Source organism: Neofelis nebulosa, chromosome 6, assembly GCF_028018385.1.
Source record: "Neofelis nebulosa isolate mNeoNeb1 chromosome 6, mNeoNeb1.pri, whole genome shotgun sequence".
Taxonomy (NCBI): Eukaryota; Metazoa; Chordata; class Mammalia; order Carnivora; family Felidae; genus Neofelis; species Neofelis nebulosa.
In genome coordinates this window covers 95508015-95528691 of record NC_080787.1, presented here as the reverse complement: position 1 = coordinate 95528691, position 20677 = coordinate 95508015, and the positions used below count along the sequence as shown (strand labels likewise).

The 20677-nt window shown below is 33.8% G+C and overlaps 1 protein-coding gene across 5 annotated transcripts in view; it reads right to left on the bottom strand.

The window, feature by feature from the left end:
- Positions 1-20677, bottom strand: part of GRIK2 (glutamate ionotropic receptor kainate type subunit 2) — a 659820-nt gene that overhangs the window by 36596 nt on the left and 602547 nt on the right. For all 5 annotated transcript variants that reach the window (XM_058734822.1, XM_058734821.1, XM_058734824.1 and 2 more), the window contains exon 15: positions 1510-1735. In XM_058734822.1, the coding sequence (XP_058590805.1) occupies positions 1510-1735 (226 nt within the window). The remainder of the gene's footprint in view (positions 1-1509; positions 1736-20677) is intronic.

The following is a 20677-nucleotide window of genomic DNA, read 5'->3' as shown; positions in this document are numbered from 1 at the left end:
ACACAGAAAGCAGGTCTCACCAGACAAGGAGTCAGCTGGCACCTAGATCTTGGACTTCCAGTTTACAGAACTGTGAAAAATAAAGTTCTACTCTTTAATCAATCTCTGGTATTTTGTCACATGTGCTGGAATGGACTAAGACATTCTTCCTTTCCCTTCTTCTATTGTCATGTCTCCTTAACTGTGACTCTGACCCTTGCTACTTTTTTATAGGGATCCACCTAGTTAATCCAAAATAATCTCCCTATCTCAATATCCTTAACTAATCACATCTGTAAGATCTCCTTTGTCATATAAGGTCACATGTTCACATATTTTGTGGATTAGACTGTGGATATTTTGGGGGATCCATTATTAAGCCCACCACATATACACATGTACTGTAATATTGCATGTTAATACACTTATTTATCAGATGAATATACATATTCATATATATTATACACATACGTGAAGTCCAATAAATCAAAATGTCCATCGTTTGCCTTTTCTGGCAATTATTATCCTTTATTTCATTTCATGACTATTATAGAGAATAATTTTGTCATATGAAAGCAAAAGGATGTCATAAATAATTAAACCAGATGTCAAATAATCTAGATATGTTACTGGAAAACAGTCTGCTATTTCTCTTAAAACAAATATCTTCTCTGTGGTTTATATACACAATGGAATACTACTTGGCAATGAGAAAGAATGAAATCTGGCCATTTGCAGCAATGTGGATGGAACTGGAAGGTATTATGTTAAGTGAAATCAGCCAGGCAGAGAAAGACAGATACCGTATGTTTTCACTCATGTGTGGATCTTGAGAAACTTAACTGAAGACCATGGGGGAGGAGATGGGGAGAAAAAAAAAGTTACAGAGAGGGAGGGAGGCAAACCATAATTGACATTTAAGAACTGAGAACAAACTAAGGGTAGATGGGGGTTAGGGGAGAATGCAAAGTAGGTGATGGGCAGGGAGGAGAGCACATGGGATGAGCACTGGGTGTTGTATGGAAACCTATTTGACAATAAATTATATTTAAAAAAATAAATTAAAAAAATATTTTCTCTAAAATTAAACAATAAAGCGAATATCCACAGGAAAAAATGAACTATTTGTAGCTCATTCGTTTAACTAACTTTCTAACTCAAATACTACTCAAATACTATACTCAGTAAGCCAAAAATCTGAAAAAAATAAAATGCAAAAACTACTTGATTCATAAAACATTTATAATGTAGAATTGAGAAGGTCTTTTACATTGACGTTGCGGGTTTTTTCAACACCGATTCAGTAAAAATGTCTACCAACCATTTTGGTGGAAATCAGTTTTTCTTTTGTTACTTACCTATTTAGAAGCGGATGTCCAAATTGCTTCCTGATTTTATACAGTAAGTGAACATAGCAAGATAGATTTATTAAAAAGAAAATTCCCAAAGGCATATGGAGGCTTTGTTTTTCCTCCTCCTCACAGCAACTAAGACTAAAGAACAAAGAAAAGTGACTGACATAAAACCTACCCATGGGGGTGCCAACGCCATAACCTTTGGAGTCTATAAGGCCGCCAATCTGTGTCAGGTTACAATTCCGCTGGGTAACAAACTCAATGGTCGTTGACTCCATTAGGAAAGCATAATCAGAGGTGAGGACTCTCTGGATTCCTTCTTCATTACTTTTGACGAGTACTGACTGCCTCCTGCTACTCATAAAGGCCCACATTTTGTCATATGTAGATATTTTTGATTTCTAGGGAGAAATGAAACAGGTAAGAATATATATTCCTTAGTTTCCATGTGATCCTACAATATTTAGATGGAACTTACTATATTTCATTTAAATTTATTTAACAAACATATCAAAAATCATGCTAAAAAATGTACAGCTAGTAAATCATAGAAGCCAATAAAAAAAGAGAAAATAATATTAATAAGGAGGAACTTTTGTGCTTGTATCTCATATGAGTATCTCATGTGTATAATTTTATCTTTCAACATTACTATAACATCAAATTTCGAAGAGACAGACACTGGACACCAACTGACACTGTAACAACCTTGAGGTTTTTCTTTTTCTTTTTTTCTTTTTCCTCGTTTGGTTGACTGTGACACCCAAAGTCACATCATCCTCCAAGAATACACAAGGATATATATAGATAGGTTGAACAAATATAAGGGGTTTGTTACAAGTAAAATTCTCCACTGAAACGCAATCCAGACACCACAGAACCTCTGGTAGCCTGCTTCAGGAAAGCTGTGATTAAGATCTACAAACTAACTAAAGTTTCCTGGACCAATAAAATTGAATAGTTTTTATATCCAAATGAAAATTCTCAGTAAGGCTTTACTAGGGTTTTATTAGTAAAGGAATGAAATGGGTTTTGTTCAGAGGGGACTGGTAAAAACATAAACATGAAAAGGTTAGCATCTGCTTATGGAAAGCTCAGCTGTAAGCCCTTATGTCACTTAAACTCTTACACAAATACAAAAAATAATACTGAAGCTATAAACACAAGGAGGATATTCACTATATTGGTAGCACTGTCATAAAATTTGAAACTATTTTCAAGTGCATAAATATGCAATCTTTTTACAGCTTAAGCATGTATTTAGTCCTACATATGACAGGTCATAAATGAGATATTACTACTTCTTCCACTAAAAGCAGGTGCACAATAATATTTAGAAAACTTATGGCATTATTTCAATGATGAAATAGGAAGAAAACCCTTAAATTTGCTGGGGGAACAAAATAATGAGTGTTTTCTAAAAACAAGTATAGCATTAGGGCTAAGAGAGGGTAAAAATTCAAACCTTTGCTCTTCAATGAAACACTAAGGCATGCCAAAAGGCCAGTGGCTCAAAGTTTGAAAGACTGCAGCTAAAAAGTCTAGAATAAGATTGATAGGATTACAAATTTGAGCAGCTTTGGTGGCATGTCAATTATTTTAAAATAACATGATCATATGTTGGAAGTAGAAAAGAAAAATGAAAGGAATATTTAAGGTTATGATGAAATCCTTATTGGAATAGTTAAGACCAATAGTGATATTTTTTTTTTCTTTTGAGAGAGACGGAGGGAGGGATTGCACACATGCATGCAGGGGAGGGGCAGAGAGTAAGGGAGAGAGAGAATCCCAAGTAGGCCCTGCTTTGTCAGTGCAGAGCCCAACTCGGGGCTCAGACCAACAAACCATGAGATCATATCCTGAGGTGAAACCAAGAGTCAGATGCTTAACCAACTGAGCCACCCAGGCACCCCACCAATAGTGAGATTTTGCATAGATTCATTTGGCTTCCCAAATGTTACTACATAATGACAATAGCCAGAACAAACTCACTTCCTTTCAAAGATAAAAAGTTTTTCTCCTAATGTTTTGCATCAAATGAGACCTAAATACAAAATAAAATCAAAATTAAAGCTCACCTGCAGATTAAGGAGATTTTTAATAAAAAATTAAGTTGGACATATTTTTTGATTTAGTAAATCTGTGGCTGGTAACAAATAGATATAAAATCCCATAAATGATAATTCTAAAATGTATGTCATCAACTGCACTCTCATGACTTGATAATTTAAAAAGTAACTCTTTATCAAGGAGTGATAATGAAATATCATGGTAATATGATATTACCGTGTAGTATCATAACATGGGCATACTCTCTGAGGCCTAAACCAAGCAGAGATAAGAAAGTATACAAAAAGTTATTTTTACCTAATGTGGTCATAAATTGCCTAAATTCTCTCCTTTGTTTCAGTTATAAGAACGTTAACAATTAATGTTTTATTGCTTTAGTTACATGATTTCCAATTAGTGATAACACATTCCATCCATTGACACAAGTTAATTTAAAAAGAACTTGAAAAGTAGTATTTTTGTCCCAAATAGAGGAGGATTCAGATTGTTTATAATAGCAATAATCATTTAAATATGTCTATATATTTATAAAATCATACATCATTATATCTTCCACTTTTTATAGTATTATATATGTTATAATATGCAATATAAATTTTAAAATATTAATAGTACTTTCTAATTTAAAAATTATACAACACAAACAACTTAAAAAAGAGAAATTCTTTTTTAACAGTATAATAACAGTATAAAATTCTATTTTAACAGTTAATATGTTGCTGTGTAAACAGATCAAACTTTTTTTAACAACTGAAAACCAAGAAACTAAAGACTATTTCTAATCTATCCTTTATGGATATATATAGTTTAATTTTAAATTAATGTGAATGTAGTATTATTTTACATTTGAAATATCTAATCTATAAAATGAAACTTTAATTGACCAAGTATGAATTTTACAAAATGTATTTTCATGTAAAATTCTTTGAATGTTTTCCTGCACTTATATTTTATTCTTATGAGCACTTCTTAGAAATTACTATTGATAATCATTTTGAAACTAATCATTTCCAATCTTCCATTGCTATATAAGATCTCTCATTGATTTACTTCTGATTTCCAGAAATCTATTGTCTATAATTTTTGTATAGCTTTACTCATTTTTCCTGTCGGCAGAAGATATAAGTATTTCTTTTATTCTTAGAATTGTAGAATAGGTTTAGATACAGAAGTCACCCAAATTTTTTTTTTGTTTCTCTTAATAAAAATAAAAACCCAAAGAAGAGATATTTCAGTTTAGAAATATACATTCTATATGGCTTGTTTGCTTGATTTGTTGTCATTCTTTGATCACAATTTCTAATTTAGCACAGTCACTTCTTTGCACCTCCCATTGATGGCTGTAAAACACAACTGTAAAACCCAAAGTGTGATTAAAAATCATCACTGCACCTGCAGACTCTGTGTGTGTGTGTGGTAGGGGTGGAGATGCCTTTCAATTCTCACCTATTTCTACAGCAAGTTGAAAAGGCAGACTAATCTTTAGCATCTCCCGGCAATTTTATTACTTCTATTATATTGAGTAGCAAAGAGGATCCAGTGCATCACTGGTTTAAAAACAAAAGGACTCCACAACATGAATTTTACTGAAACCTTCAAATTTAAAGCAGCTAAGACAGCTTGCAACGCATTTGAACAAAGTATCTGAACAAATTCATAAGCTGAATAGGAAGCTTAGCATGCTTTTTTCTCTACAGACCTAACCACTCGGAAATAATTGGTTACCTATACTTAAGTCATGTAGATTCTGAATATACTCAGACTGAGACAGGAGTAATGATCACTAGCTGTATGTCTCTTATTAATGGAATCTATGTTCTTATACAAGCTATTTAATCTCTTTGAATTTCAATGTGCATAATAGTGAAATATCTCTGCCAACTTTGCAGTGTTCTTGTGAGGCTCAAATAAGACACTACATGTGAGCACACTGTGCAATAGTATGATATTTTTATAATTCTGATTATTTTTCCAAAAGAGAGCATACTACCACCAAATGCTTATATGTTAATTTTCCTAAAAAATGCCAAAAGTATGGCAAAGATGGCAGGTTGACTATCGCCTTTGAGTACATGTTCTCTCCCATGGCATGAATCCACAAGGCACAAAACAATAGAAGAATGTACAACAGAAATTAATTTTCGGAAGCTGGAAAGCAGAAAGGTGAATTGTAACTCAGTTAAGTAACTTTTATAACGCTATTTCTCCCACAGAAGTCTCAGAGATTGGAATTTCTTTTTTTTTCCTTTTCTAATTTTTTATTTATATTTATATTTTTTATTTAGTTTTTGTGAACATTTTATTTTTTAATATAATTTATTGTCAAATTGGTTTCCATACAACACCCAGTGCTCATCCCAACAAGTGCCCTCCTCCATGCCCATCACCCACTTCCCCCTCTCCCTCACCCCCATCAACCCTCAAATTGGAATTTCTATATGCTTCTCAAAGCCAGATGACCAAAGTTCTTAAAAAAGTAAAATTTATTGAAAGAATGTCTTTAAAAATGTTAGATCCTTGATCCTTGATCCATTCCTCCCCCTTCCCTTTCTCTGAGCATCATGGTGACTGCTCCATCTCACCCAAGCAGAAGACTAGAGGTTTTATTCTCTGGAGAGGAAACAAGAACACACTGGACACAGGTGATCCAGGGAGGACATATTGAAACCAGAAGAAATTTAAGTTGGAGTCTACAACCAATGTCAGGTCTTTTTCTGTCCTGGTTCTTAGAATTCTTCCAGAAGAGACCACAAAAGATTTTTTCAAGCAAAACTGACTGCACCAGAAATATAATAATGATGATGATGATGATCATCATCATAATATCAGTTAACTCAGATAAAGTTCAGCATGTGTGATGTATTATTCTAAATTATCTATAAATATTAAATAATCCAAATTTTACAAGATTTTGATTAGGTGATAAGTATCTTTTCTGTCATCTTACAAATGAGAAAACCGAAACATGGATAGGTTAATAATTTGCCCAAATTCATGTGGCTACTTTGTGCCAAAGCCAGGAGTCAAACATTGGCATATTAGTTACTGAGTTTATGTTCTTAATCATTGCACTACATCAATTCTATCTGGGGTACATATCATGGATTTCCAACAAAATGATCTACCACATCACCCTCTAGCAAGGCTCACAGTTTTTCAGCTTTGAGCAATCATCCAGAGTTTCCAGTGAGCTTTGTAGAGTCTGTTATATATCATCAAACAACCAAGGATAACCAGATAGTTGAAGGGAGCCTCTAACATGAAATATAAAGAATAAAACAAGCAATATAGCATAAGTGTTCTCAGAGAGTTAAATAGAAACAAAAAAAAAATTGAATGGACTCTGTTGAAAGAAAATTACCAATTTTCTGATATCAAGGGGTGCTTGGGTAATTCAGCTGGTTGAGCATTGGACTTCGGCTCAGGCTGTGATCTCACAGTTCATGAGTTTGAGCCCCATGTCAGGATCTCTGCTGTCAGCACAGAGCCTGCTTCAGATTCTCTGTCTCCCTCTCTCTCTCTGCTCCTCCCCCAACTTGTGTGCATACTCTCTCTCTCTCTCAAAAATAAAATAAACATTTTAAAAATTAAAAAAATAGAAATCTGATATCAAAAATGAAAACCTCAAGGAAAATTTTAGAAAATAAAGTTTAAAGAAATCTCCAGAAAAGTAGTAAGAAAAAAAAAAAGTTAAAAAGACAGAAAGAAGGAAAGAAGTGATATCTGAAGGCTGAGTCCATGTCAACTACATAATGAGAGGTGAACTTTCTAGACAGGGGAAAATCAGTTAAGAGATGCTATCTTGGACATGAATTTGATGGGTTGACATAATTGAAGGAAGTCCACTTTGGCTGTGGCACACAGAGTCAAGGAACATGGTACTAGAAGAGGCTAGCGATGATAGAGAAATAGATAAGGGATCCCTCAGCTTTCTCAACTTTAGATGACTTTCTTTCTGTATACAGTCCACTGACCTCACTTTTATCCTGGCCTTTCCAGAATTCAGATGGACTAACCACTGAAGTCCCTTCACTCTTCTTTCTTAGATTATTCACTTCAGAAAGTTATGTCATTGTAAATTCTTATTTTGAATCTTTGACATGCAAATCTTTTTAAAAGCCTCTCATCAGTTTTATAGTCCAGGGCTATCTTTCTCAAGGACCCAGAAGCCATCCTTGAAATATAATCATCAAAGAAGATAAGCACCTCTACCATCCAGTCTCTCTGGGAAGCAAAGATCTTAATTTATGTGGGCACTTTAAGTTATAAAACTACCTCCTGTCATGAAGACACTAAAAGTTTATATTTCCTTTGGGTAAGGCCAATTAACAAACACAGACGGCTATGATGCCAATACCACAACTCTTAGGAGCATACAGCAGAAGTCTATGTAACAGTACTTGCACTGGGGAAGTACTGTTGGAGATAGAAAAACCAAGACTTCAAGGTGTGTGTGTGTGTGTGTGTGTGTGTGTGTGTGTGTGTCTGTGTGTGTGTGTTACGAATAATGTTTGGTCATTATTGGACTAGGAAATAAGATGATGTTTAGGTTGAATGAATCATTGGTCTCTGGCTTAAACTAGAGAGGCACCGAGAAAGAAAACAAACAAACAAAAACATCAAAAGAAGGCTGACAGAAAGGATTATACCTAGTAGGTTGGTTAGAGGTACCTAAGAAACATCTAAATAAATTGGTCATGTGAAGTTGGAGTACAGGAAAAGGTCAAGCTAAAGATAAAGATTTTGGAGTCTTCTTGGATACGGAAGACCAAGTAGTGGATAGATGAGAAAAAAAAAATTATAGAATACCAAGATCAAACTTAGTGAAAATTTGAATTTCAGAGGCTGGCAGAGACGAGTGAGCCTGAAAATGAGACGCAAAAAGAAAAAAAAAAGTGAACAAAGATTAAGAAAGAAAATCTGGAAACTGTGGTGCTGCAGAAATGAAGGCAAGAGGATACTTAGGGAATGCTTACCTGTAGTGATTTGCCAAAAAAAGAAAAAAATGCATACAATGAGAATGAAATAATTTCCTTTGGATTTGGCAAGAAAGACTTCCTTAGTTATTTTAGCAAGAGCTAATATAGTGAAGTATTTAGAAAACACATAGAAGTGGATTAAGGAAGGATTTGGAGGAAGTAAAGTAGAGCCAGAAAGTGCCAAAAAAGAAAACTAAAAGTATATCAGTAACTAGGCCTCTAAAGAACAGGAGATCCATGGCAGTAGATAGAAGAATATTTTGGTTTAGGTAAGATTTTCAAAGATTAAAGAGATTGAAGCATGTTTAAATGTCAATAAGGAGGTTTCAGGAGAAAAGAGAGGTTTAAAAAGCCAGAAAAAGAAAGACAATTAATAATGCCTAGTTTTAGTATGGTGAATCTCTAGTAGAATAAAAGAGGATTTAAAACACTGTAATTGGCTTGACCTGTGATTTCAAAATATTTGTTAAACATATGTGGAATTATACTGACACTCTAAGACGTATTATGTAACAAGGAAATAAGAAGCCTCAGCCAGATTTATTTATAGTAAGATAGAAAAGTGTTGAACATTTTAAAAGTAAAATATACTATGGAAACTTTAAGGTCAAAATCAATAGATAGAAGCTGTACAAATTAAACATTAGGAATAAAAATAGATTGGGGCGCCTGGGTGTGACTTGATTTTGTCTCAGGTTATGATCTTACAGTTTGTGAGTTTGACCCCCTCACCAGGTTCAGTGCTGACAGTGTGGAGCCTGCTTGGGATTCTCTCTCTCTCTCTCTCTCTCTCTCTCTCTCTCTCTCTCTCTCTCTTCTCTCTCTCTCTCTCTGCCCCTCCCATGATCTCTTTCTCTAAATAAATAATTAAAAATTAAATTAACAATCAATAAAATATTGTACACTGAGTGTGAAAGTTGTATGTAAACTCAGAAGAAAGGACATATCAAGTTGCACATAAGACTGTAGGTGAAAGATGGGACACATTGAAAGAACCAAGTATACTATGTTTTGTTTAATCTACTATGATTAAGATTGGTTTCTTTCAATGAAGTCATTACCAACTATTGTCAAGGGACAGGATAAAATCACGGATAGGAACAAAGAAAATGTACAATCTCTGCAGGTTTCCTAGCTTTGGTGTTACAGAGAGGAAAGGATCAATGTAGGACACGAGGAATGATTCAGGAATTGAGACATAGCTTGGCCCTGTGCATTACTGCTGCTAACTGATTAGGAAAGACTTTCAAGAAGAATGTATTATTTAAAGCAATATGAAAAATGAAAGTCAGGTAATAAGCTAAGCATGAAATAATATAATTCTCTTTAAGGAAAGCATTGAGATAATGACAAATTGAGCATAAGAGAAAAGCTGTTCAGATAGAGTTTAGCCAAGTAAAAGAAATATTGAATTAGTGGGGGAAAAATCTTGTTTTACTCCTTTACTTAACACAGATGAGAGAACTAAGGCTAATTCATAAGAAAAAAAAAAAACAATTACCAGTGAACATAGATTTGGAAAGAGAAAAGTGATGATAGGATTATGACATCATAATTTTACAGAAGAATTTTAATTATATAACAAGGTAATTAATTCTTTGGCAAAAATGAGAAACATTGCTAAGTATTATCCTTATAGTTATGTTGTACATAATAATTTAGATAAAGTTAAGCAAATAAATTAAATCATGACTCAAAGAGATTTCTGGAAATGCATATGAAAGTCAAAGCACTACAGAGGAAAGCACATTTAAAATTTTCTTATTTTCTCAAGCAACTTACCTTGTGATTCTGAACAATGGAATTCATTTCTTTGTTGTTGTTTTTGTGCCCCACTTAAAGACACTTTTTCTTCTATGTTAAATCGGATGCATTTAGGATGTCAATGTTTAGTCGTGTTTGTTTTATCAAAATGCTGAGGTCTGTAAGCTGATTTGGTTTCTGCTACATCAGCACAAAACCAATGAAACTAGTTCATAAGGCACTGTCTTTTTATAATAGTTTTATGGGCTATGAAACATCAACAGAAGGATAAAAGAAAATATTCTTGTCAAGAATAAACTTACAAAGAGTAAGAGATACAATACTTTTAAAAACTCGAAGATGCCAAATGATTTGTGCTTTAAGAACAGATTTCGGTATAAATACTTAAAATATTTTAAACATAGAGCTAGCTAATGATTTACAATTTAAGAATATATTTGTTTTAGTTTCTGACAGAACTCAAAGTTTACAACCTGAAATTATTTGGCTCTTTGCAGATCTCAAATAACTAATGATTTTAGGCAGTGTTTCCTGAGCATTTTTAGAGAGACTTTTAGAAGTGGTAAGATTACTATAAGGATAGTGATTTGAAGTTTTGTTTCTATCTCTTATAAAATGTTATGAAAGCTAATAAAGCAAGAATTACTCTTGTACCATTTGCATAGAACTTTTCTTACTGGGAGCAACACATTGTACACATACAAAGCCATCTTCTTTTCTTAAAAAAAATATTTGGCTTAAATTCTTTAGTACACAAATGAATTTTTTTTCCACAAACAAATTCTTCACCTTCATTCGTTTTGCTTGCTGTCAAGTACAAATTATAACTTGGAAACCCTATTGTGCTCATTAAACCTGTCAGCCTAAAAATGATAAGAAAATAACATTATCAATATTTGTGTGACCTCCAGAAGCAAGAATTTAAAATTAACTTCTAAGTATGTTCTAGGTTAAACTTTATTTTCATGAATAAAACTCCAACTCCTTAACATTAATCTTCTTTGAACTTTCAAAACCACAAAGTATCAGGATCACAAAGACAATCCCATACTATTTTTGAGATGGTCTATTACACATAATATTAGAAGTGTTGACTACAACTCAGATTCTTTAACAACATTAATCAAGTGGTACAAGACCCAAAACACCTTGAAATAATCTAAAGAAGATTTTCTATTAAGAATCCACTTATTTTGATTTAAAAAAACATTCAGGAAAAATGTTTTATCTTCTAAACCATTATGTCTGGCAGCATTAGTTGGACTTTGGTGTATGGATGAATATGGTGAAATTACTAAAAAAAGAGGCAATTATTTCTCACCAATTTTTATCATTAGCAAAGTAAATTTGTGGTACTGGACACTTACTCAAATTTTTCCTTCTCAATAAATTCCACATAACCAATTTTGTTTCTAATATTAACCTAAATATTTGGGCAAAAGTGCTATCATAATATTTCTTATTTGTTATGAAAAAGTCACATGTAATAGTCCTTAATACAAGGTTTGGAAATAGCCTATTTCAAGGTTTCCCTTGGTAAAGGAGAATTTGGCTGAGATTTGCATTTTAATTTTTTATTACAGTAAATAAATTACCAACAATACTGGAACATATGTGCTAGGTAAGAACAGCTGAGTCCTATCTGGACTCATCTGACCTTGGTCACTAGGAAATTAGAGTTAATTCAGGAAAACAGGACTGAAGCCATATGTGGTTCATATCAAAGATGGATCTGAGGCTAGTGCAGTGATCTGAAAGCATTTGGTTGTTAGCAAACCTGTCAGTCCTTGGAATAATTCTGGCAGTTTTATCTCAAAGCATCTGCAATCTCTTAAAACAGGAAATTTGAAGAGAAGGACAATGAAACAATGTTTTTCTTGTGTTACTGAGAGTTAATAGAGGAATAAGAGATGGCATTTTGAGCAAGCATGATATGATGGGCAGCAAGCTTAAAATGATCTTGTGCAGTTAAAGGCAGTTATTATTTTTAGGTGGTTAACCAGTATTTGATAACTCATTCTGCACTATTCAGAATCCCTGATATAATGAGTCTTCTGTTATAGCATTTTATTCTTTAAATGAGGTATCCTGAACTTTCCTGGTCAAATGCTTTCTTTTCTCATAAATAATAGTAATCAACAATATATTTTACTATCATTTGGCCAATTTTAAATAAAATTAGGAAACAACTTCACCAAGTCAATGGAAAACCTTGAATAAGCCCCAATTTCTTAGCTATATCTAATAAAAAGCTTCCCTACAAATCTCACAGAAATGTTATGATGAATAGATGAAAAAAATATGAAGTCACTTTGACAAGCTATCAAGCTCTCTAAAGGTATCAGACTGTATTCTTATCTCAAGTTTTATGTAATCAATCAATGGAGAAACAGTAACTCTATACTATGACTGCAGCATTTGCCCACTGTGTTACCCTATATATGCCTTTACCTGTAGAACAATTTATGATTTTTAGAAATATGGAAGCATTCACTTGCTTACTCATTTACTCAGTTATTTTTTCAATCTAATATATATTGAGCACCAGCCAGGTGGAACTGCTCATGCCAGGATGTGTATGCAGAGACTAGACAAAAACAAAGCATGGCCCCTGTCGTAGCAAAGCTTTAAGTCTCATAGTACATGACAAGTAAACTAAGAATTTACTTTGTGCGATAGGTGCCATGACAAATGACAGATAAGGTGGAACCAAAGACATGACAGAAAGTCAGAGGAAGTAAGTTTCTTTCCTTTAAGATTCAAATCACTAATGGGGTGCCTGGGTGACTCAGTTAAGCATCAGACCTCAGCTCAGGTCATAATCCCATGGTTGGAGCCCTACATCTGGCTCTGTGCTGACAGCTCAGAGCCTGGAGCCTGCTTCAGATTCTGTGTCTCCCTCTCTCTCTCTCTGCCGCTCCCCTGCTTGAGCTCTATGAATAGATGTAGGAAACGCATGCACACACACACACACACACACACTCCAAAATAAAAACCTCAACATTTGAAACTTTTTTTAATGTTTGTTATTTATTTATGTGTCTATTTATTTATTTATTTAGAGAGCCTGCACAAGCAAGGGAAGGGTAGAGAGAGAATCTGCCTTTTGAGAGAGGCAGAGGGAGAATCCCAAGCAGGCTTCATGCTGTCAGCAGAGAGCTGGTCATGGGGCTGGACTCAACAAACCATGAGATCATGGCCTGAGCCAAACCAAGAGTCAGTCCCTTAACTGACTGGGCCACCCAGGTACCCCTCAACATTGGAAACTCTTTTTAAAAGAGTCATCATTCTCATTTTCAGCCAGTACCTTTTCTAGGGTTTCATAATCTTATTAGGAGATTATACAAATCTCACCAAAGTATTTTAAAGATACATAATATCTGTATTGTTATAACCTTATTACATTAAACTATACATAAAATGAATGATTTGTTTATAAATAGTAAATAAATGGCCTTAGTTGAGTCCCAGGGACTTAAGGGCGAAGACATGAACAGCCTTATTAACATCTCCATCCACTGACTGGACAAGCCTACTTGATCACAATATTCATGAAATTAATATGTATAAGGTAACTGTATTAATGACTACCTGAATCTTTAACCTGAGGCACCTTTTAATTAGAAGAGCCACATTCTAACGTAGGGGCTTGAATTTGTTGTTTTCTCTGACTGGAACCCACTTTCCTTGAAGATTTGTGTGCCTCACTCTTCACTTCCTTCCAGTCTTTGCTCAAAATCCACCTTCTCAAGGAAAACTTCCACTTTTTATATTATTTAATAATTCCAACTCCCGACTTACCATAGATATGTCTCCTGCTTTACTTTTATCCATAGCTCTTAATAACTAGGTAGTATATTTCCTATTTTTATCTGTTCATCTGTTCAGTTTCTATCTCCATCCACTATGAGATAAACTATGAAAATGGACATGTTTTTGTTTTGTCTGGACAAAACGGCCTCTATACCAGGAACAGTGCCTCATAATACCAATAGGTATTTATTGAGTAAATGAGCCCCAAAGATGCATAGATATATGAATAAATGCACACAATGGAATTATTTCAATTGTTCTAAAATTTAAAAGACAGGGATATGAGGGCAGCCTGGGTGGCTCAGTTGGTTAAGCATCTGACTTCAGCTCAGGTCATGATCTTATGGTTCTTGAGTTTGAGCCCCGCCTTGGACTCTGTGCTGACAGTTTGGAGCATGGAGCCTGCTTCAGATTCTGTGTCTCCCTCTCCCTCTGCCCCTCCCCTGCTCATTCTCTGTGTCTCTCAGAAATAAATAAACATTAAAAAAAATAAAGTAAAAATAAATAGAAGACAGAGGTATTAGTCTCAGCTCTGGTATTACCAAGCTAAGTGGTATTTGGTGAGTAATTTCATCTCGCTGGAACTCAATTTGCTCATATGCAAAACAAATGGGTTAGACCATATGAATGCTAAGATATCTTTCATCAGAGTAGGTCTGTATAACTATGCATATTTAGCAGAATAACTAGGTACATTTACTTCTTTCTTTCTGTTCTGTTCATGGTTTAATTTAATAAGGAAAAGAATACCACTGGCCTAGTTTTAAAGCAAAGCATAAAGAAATCCACATCATTGCACTGCATAAATAATTTTAAGTTTCATTTCAATGTTAAAATGTAGTTTATACATATTAATAAAAATACTATAATGTATTTCACATTCCACATATCTCAAGGAAGATATGTGCAGTAGGATTACCGTCTTCTCTGTTCTTTCCCCAGTTCCAAATCATCACTGTCCTAACCCCTTTGAAAACAAACCAAGGTATAAAACCCTACACTTTTAAGACCCATACCATTCAATCTGACTATCGAATTCCTCTTACTATAGTCTTCTACTCATTTCTGGATATTTCTATAATTCTTAGTATATTGTAGTACCCAGATGTTTGTTTCTATTAGTAATGGACTAGTAAATGTTTAACAATTGGCTTTCTGCAAAAGGGGAAAAGGCCTGGATTTGTAAAGTTTCCTGGTTTTTATAGTTTAAATACCCCTACTATTGCCATTTTAAGCTATGGACATGATATAAACCAAATTATAAAATTCTTGAAAATTTAATTCCTGCAAGTCAGTATAAGCCAGCTCCAATAACAGCACTGCATAGCCTTCACTGGAAGTCCTGAGTGACTTCATGTTATTTGACAATCATTTCAACAGACTTTCTTAGTAGAGCCTTAGCCACCCATATCCATGGTCATATAGGTTATTTATCAACACCTACATTTTCTTTACTTTCAGAATCAATTTCTCAAATATCCTACTGCATGATTATCAGCTCTTTCTTTTCTAGAGTGCCTATTCATTTCTTTTTTTTTTTTTTTTACTGTCTACATTTTCCAAGCTCATTGTTTCTTCATGCCCATTGATGGGCTATATTCCAATTCATCAATACTCCCTACTTCTTTATAGTCCACTTTGTTCAAGTGAACTCTCATGACCTGTAATTCCAAAATTAATGTTGCTAATATCCTAAATTCACCAACCTCTCTCTCTTCTTTGGGAAAGCTAACTTAACCTCAATCATGAATAAAACCAACTATCCACCTCCTCTAAGTCTGTAGCAAAGCAGCACAGTGTTGCTAGAAAAAGTCATACTACAAAAAGTAAAGCTAAAGTAGGTGCTCAGTACTATCCAAAGTATAATACTTATCTCAACTTATTCTCCATGATGCCTATTTCAACTTTCTCTCCTTTTCTGAAACTCCAAACATTTTGTGGACTCACTCACCTGTCGGCAATTGACCTTGCCTTTACTTCACAGTGAAAAATGAAATCACTTATAGGAACAAACTCAAGAACCAATCCAAAACCCTTCTGGTAAAAATCTCCTTATATCATATATTGCAAGCTCTCCTCTTCTCTTTCTGTTCTGTTCCCCTTGTTCCCACAGTGAATCCTTCATTTTGTGGTTTGGATTCTGCCACATCCTTTTTGTCTTTTACAGGAATCTTACATAATTATTTCCCTTGTATTACTGCCCTTTAACTGACAACATTTAAGCTTGCTTGAGTCTTTTAGATCTTAACTTCCCTTTGTCTTGCTGACATTCTTTCACCTGACAGTACTATATTTTTTCTTTCCTTCTCTTTACAACAGAGTTGCCTTCATTATTCCATTTCCTGATTTTCCTACCTAGTCCTCTACCCACCCCAATATGTCTTCCAGTTACATTCTTTTTAATAAATCTGAGTAACTATACCAATGACATCCATATTTTAAAATTTAAATTTTGTTGTTGTTTTCAGGCTACCTGTCACCCTCCAACATGCAATGCTCTTAACTGTTCGTGCACCTGACATCCTCTATCAACAGCTCTTTTCATATCCACTGCTACCCCTTTCAGCCTGTTCTTTACACTGAGCCAGAATGATCTTTCTGAATCTCAAGCTTGGTCATGTCAACCCACACTTTATTAATTCAGTGATAAGGCTCTCTGTTACTCCTAATCTGAAAAGATGATAATAACTGAAGCTATAAAGCTCTAACAGACAAAACCATTTGTCTACATATTTTCTCCTTATTCTTTTCTGACAAACCTCTTTCTAACAGGAAATACATTTGCTATCCTCTCATTCATTGTAATTTAATCATGTGACCCATTTTTGCCCAGTGATATAATCAGAAGTTGTTAATGGAGCTTCTGGTGAAATCTTCTCTATAAGGCTGATTCAATAGGCATGCTCCCCAGGCCTTTCTAGACTAACTCTGTGTTCTCAGCACATTGAAGCCAACATCTGTAGATTTTAATTATACATTCAATTTAGTGATTAGCTGTGTTTTTCATGACTCTTACCGGGTTATGGTGTGAAGGTACATCTCTACACCTATTACAGGTACTGACAGAAAGACTCTCCATAAATATTTGAAAGAACGAAAAAAAATGCACTTAATGAAGTGATAGGCAATTAGGTATGAAATTCATAAAAAATACACCATAAGGAAACATGCACCATAATTAGAATTTTCTTAATTCTAAAATTTAATTTTATAAAGTCTAAATGTTATTAGCTATCATAATGTGGTTATAGAATAATTGAAGGAAATATTCAGATCAATTGTGAGAATTTATTAAATCTCATTTTCATGCAGATAAATTTAAATAATACACTAATCACCACCAACATTAGAATGCATTAAAAGAAGATGGGTCAATATTGCTGACAATATACATACATATATATATGTATGTATGTATGTATATGTGTGTGTGTGTGTGTACATATATATGTGTGTGTGTATTATATATATATATATATATATATATATATATATATATATATATATTCACATATTCTTAGCTGCTTTTCTTAAAACTTTTTAGCCGAGAATTTGCATACAAAATGTTATGTTGAGCATTTTAAGAACATGATGTTATTTAAACTCTCATATTCCTGTGAGATACATTTTGTGAGACTCATAACGAAAACAAGAAAAGTGAGATGAGGGTAATTAGACATCTAGTCCAAGGCTTAAGGTAGATTCCTAACTTGTATGCAAAAGCAAGTTGCTGTGAGTTACAACAATAGGCACAATTTTGTTGAAATTGCCTTTCTGTAGTCTTTGGTATTATTTAAGGTGATTTTTTAAGGTGATTATTTAAGGTGATTCACAGATAAGCTAACATACACTTTCCAAAATAGCTACCATAAGATGAAGTAAAATAGACGCAAAACAATAAATTCAGGCTAACAGTAAACAAGAGTAAGTTTTTAAAAAGACACCCCATGGCTCAGTTGGTTGAGTCTGACTTCGGCTCAGGTCATCATTTCACAGCTTATGAATTTAAGCGCCATGTCAGGCTCTGTGCTGACAGCTCAGAGCCTGGAGCCTGCTTCAGATTCTGTCTCCCTCTCTCTCTCTGCCCCTCCTCTGCTCTCTCTCTCTCTCTTTCTCTCTCAAAAATAAATCAACATTAAATTTTTTTTAAAAACAGATACCTTAAATAATTAGGCAGAAGAATAAAATATGTAAAGAAAGCTAAAGAAATGCCAAAAGAAAAAAATCTAGTAGAAATACGAATGACAAAAACAAAACCCAGAACTATATGCATAGTACAACTAAGTTGGTAGCTTTTAAAAACCATCCTTTGAAGTTAATTCCAAAAATGATAATTCCTAGTATGTGTTAAGTGATTTCTAAATAAAGCTAACTTTAATCTTTAGAGCATGGTAAGAATAGTTTGGTTGTGCGAGTGGGTGTGTAAGTGTGTGTGTGATATGTTGACAACCTGTTCAACTCCCTTTATATCCACTGAGCAGGATTAAATCCACTGGAGAGTACATGAGGACCATTTTAGGAAGCTAGAGGCTAAAAATGATTTAATCCCAGGCCAGTTTACAAGGAACATGAAAAAATATCCACCTTTTTCCAGCACAGGGTTTCTCCCAGGCAGCAATGCCAACAACAACAGGTGAGGCAAAGTGGTTTATATGGTTTATCACTTTACACTGCCATCCATTAAAGACAGCAGGAGAAACAATTTTCATGCATTCTACTCAACACTTTTATATTTAACTAAAATTACTTTCCTCATGACTTCATCCTTTCTTTTGACACAAACTAGACTACTAGAATCTTCTCCTTCTATACCTCTGAGTAGAAATTGCCAGGCTTTTTGCAGTGATGCCTCTAATTAGTATTCACATCCTATCCTCCAATAGTCATTACAATTTAGTAAACTATAGACTTTTATGTTGTCTTTTTCTGCACTGTGTCAATCACACTGGCAATTAATTTTGCTTCTTCTTCTATCCAGGTATTCAATTTAACATATACCTATTTAAAAACAAATGAACAAACAAACAAAAATAACTCCTCATCTCCGAGTTAGAGTCCCATAACTTGAGTAACTATGAGTTTGATTCAATTTCATTTCTGTTTGCAAATCTCAAGCTTTATTTTTGTTCAGTAGGTTCTATAATAGGGATTTCTGTGCCAGATATCTCTTTCACCACACCACAGTCACTCAAGAAGAATAAACCAACCCAAAGTTTTTATACCAGGGACCTATGTTGTTTTCCAAATATGTCCAACCTTGAACTTGATTTGATCATAGATAACCTTCTACATAATCCATTGAATTTTCAACTTCTCTTCTGGATGGAGTGCTTACATTTTTAGAATGAATTATCAAAGTACAAGGTACAAAATATTGAGAGAAAAATAAAACAAATAAACAAGGGTTCCAAAGTAGAGTTCAGTGAATATATATGTGATGTTTGTGTGTTATTTAATCAGCCAATTTTATCAAATTTTGGAATGGAAAATAACTAGTTAACCAAAAAATCCATCTTTCCTATAATTCATTTAACAAAGTACATAAAGCTTTGTATCATACTTTAATGGACTTTATTTTGAAATGTTACCTACCTATGTGATAACTGACTTGTCAAATTAAAACAAAAACAAAAAAAATTAAGGGGGAAAGGAAAAGAAATATTAATTTTAAAAACTAGAGAGGAGAATCATTCTCTCTCTCTGTCTCCATCCTCACAACAATGCAATAAGCAGGATAAAATTTTACCTCTCATTAAAGCTGAGAAAACTGACTTGTCAAAGATCATATGGCAAGTAAGAGGTAGAGCTAAGTGAGGAGAATGATTCTTGACAATGCCAATGAACTTAAAAAACAATATGGATTGCTTGGATAAATATCCCAATCTACTTATACTTATAAAAATCAAGATAATTTTCTGACATACCTATATCCATAACTTTTATCTTTAAATGTGTTGGCATCAGTCTGGCTATATTGTGGTTGAAAGAAATGAAGAAAAGTATAATCTACTATTTAAAACACAAACTAAACTAATTCACACTCACAAAATTACCATTTTACAACTCAAAATTCATTTCAGATTAGGTTGAACTTTCAAGATCACTTCAAAGAAATTATAACCATAATTCAACCTTCTTAATACCAGAGGAGCTCAGTTGTGACTCAAAATGCATTAAATTAGATATGGATGAATTTAGTTATATAAGAGAAACATCAACTGCAAATATGGTACAAAACGAAAAATTAAGGGGCGCCTGGGTGGCTCAGTCAGTTAAGCGGCTGACTTTGACTCAGGTCATGATCTCACGGTCCGTGAGTTTGAGCCCCGCGTCGGGCTCTGTGTTGACTGCTCAGAGCCTGGAGCCTGTTTCGGATTCTGTGTCTCCCTCTCTCTGACCCTCCCACATTCATGCTCTGTCTCTCTCTGTCTCAAAAATAAATAAACATTAAAAAAATTTTTTTTAAAAACAAAACGAAAAATTAAAACTAACTTAGGAATAGGAGTAAAAACATGAATAAATCTCTAAAAAGATAAAATTGAAATTCTAGGTCATCACTTCCGCTGTTATTAATGAATATTATAATTCTATAAAAATATACATGAACCAATTTGTAACTGAAAGCTAATGAATAGCATTAGTGAAAATTACGTTATAAATGATACAAAAACCATCTCCAAAGAAACTAAAATTCAGTAAACATAACATAGATGAACT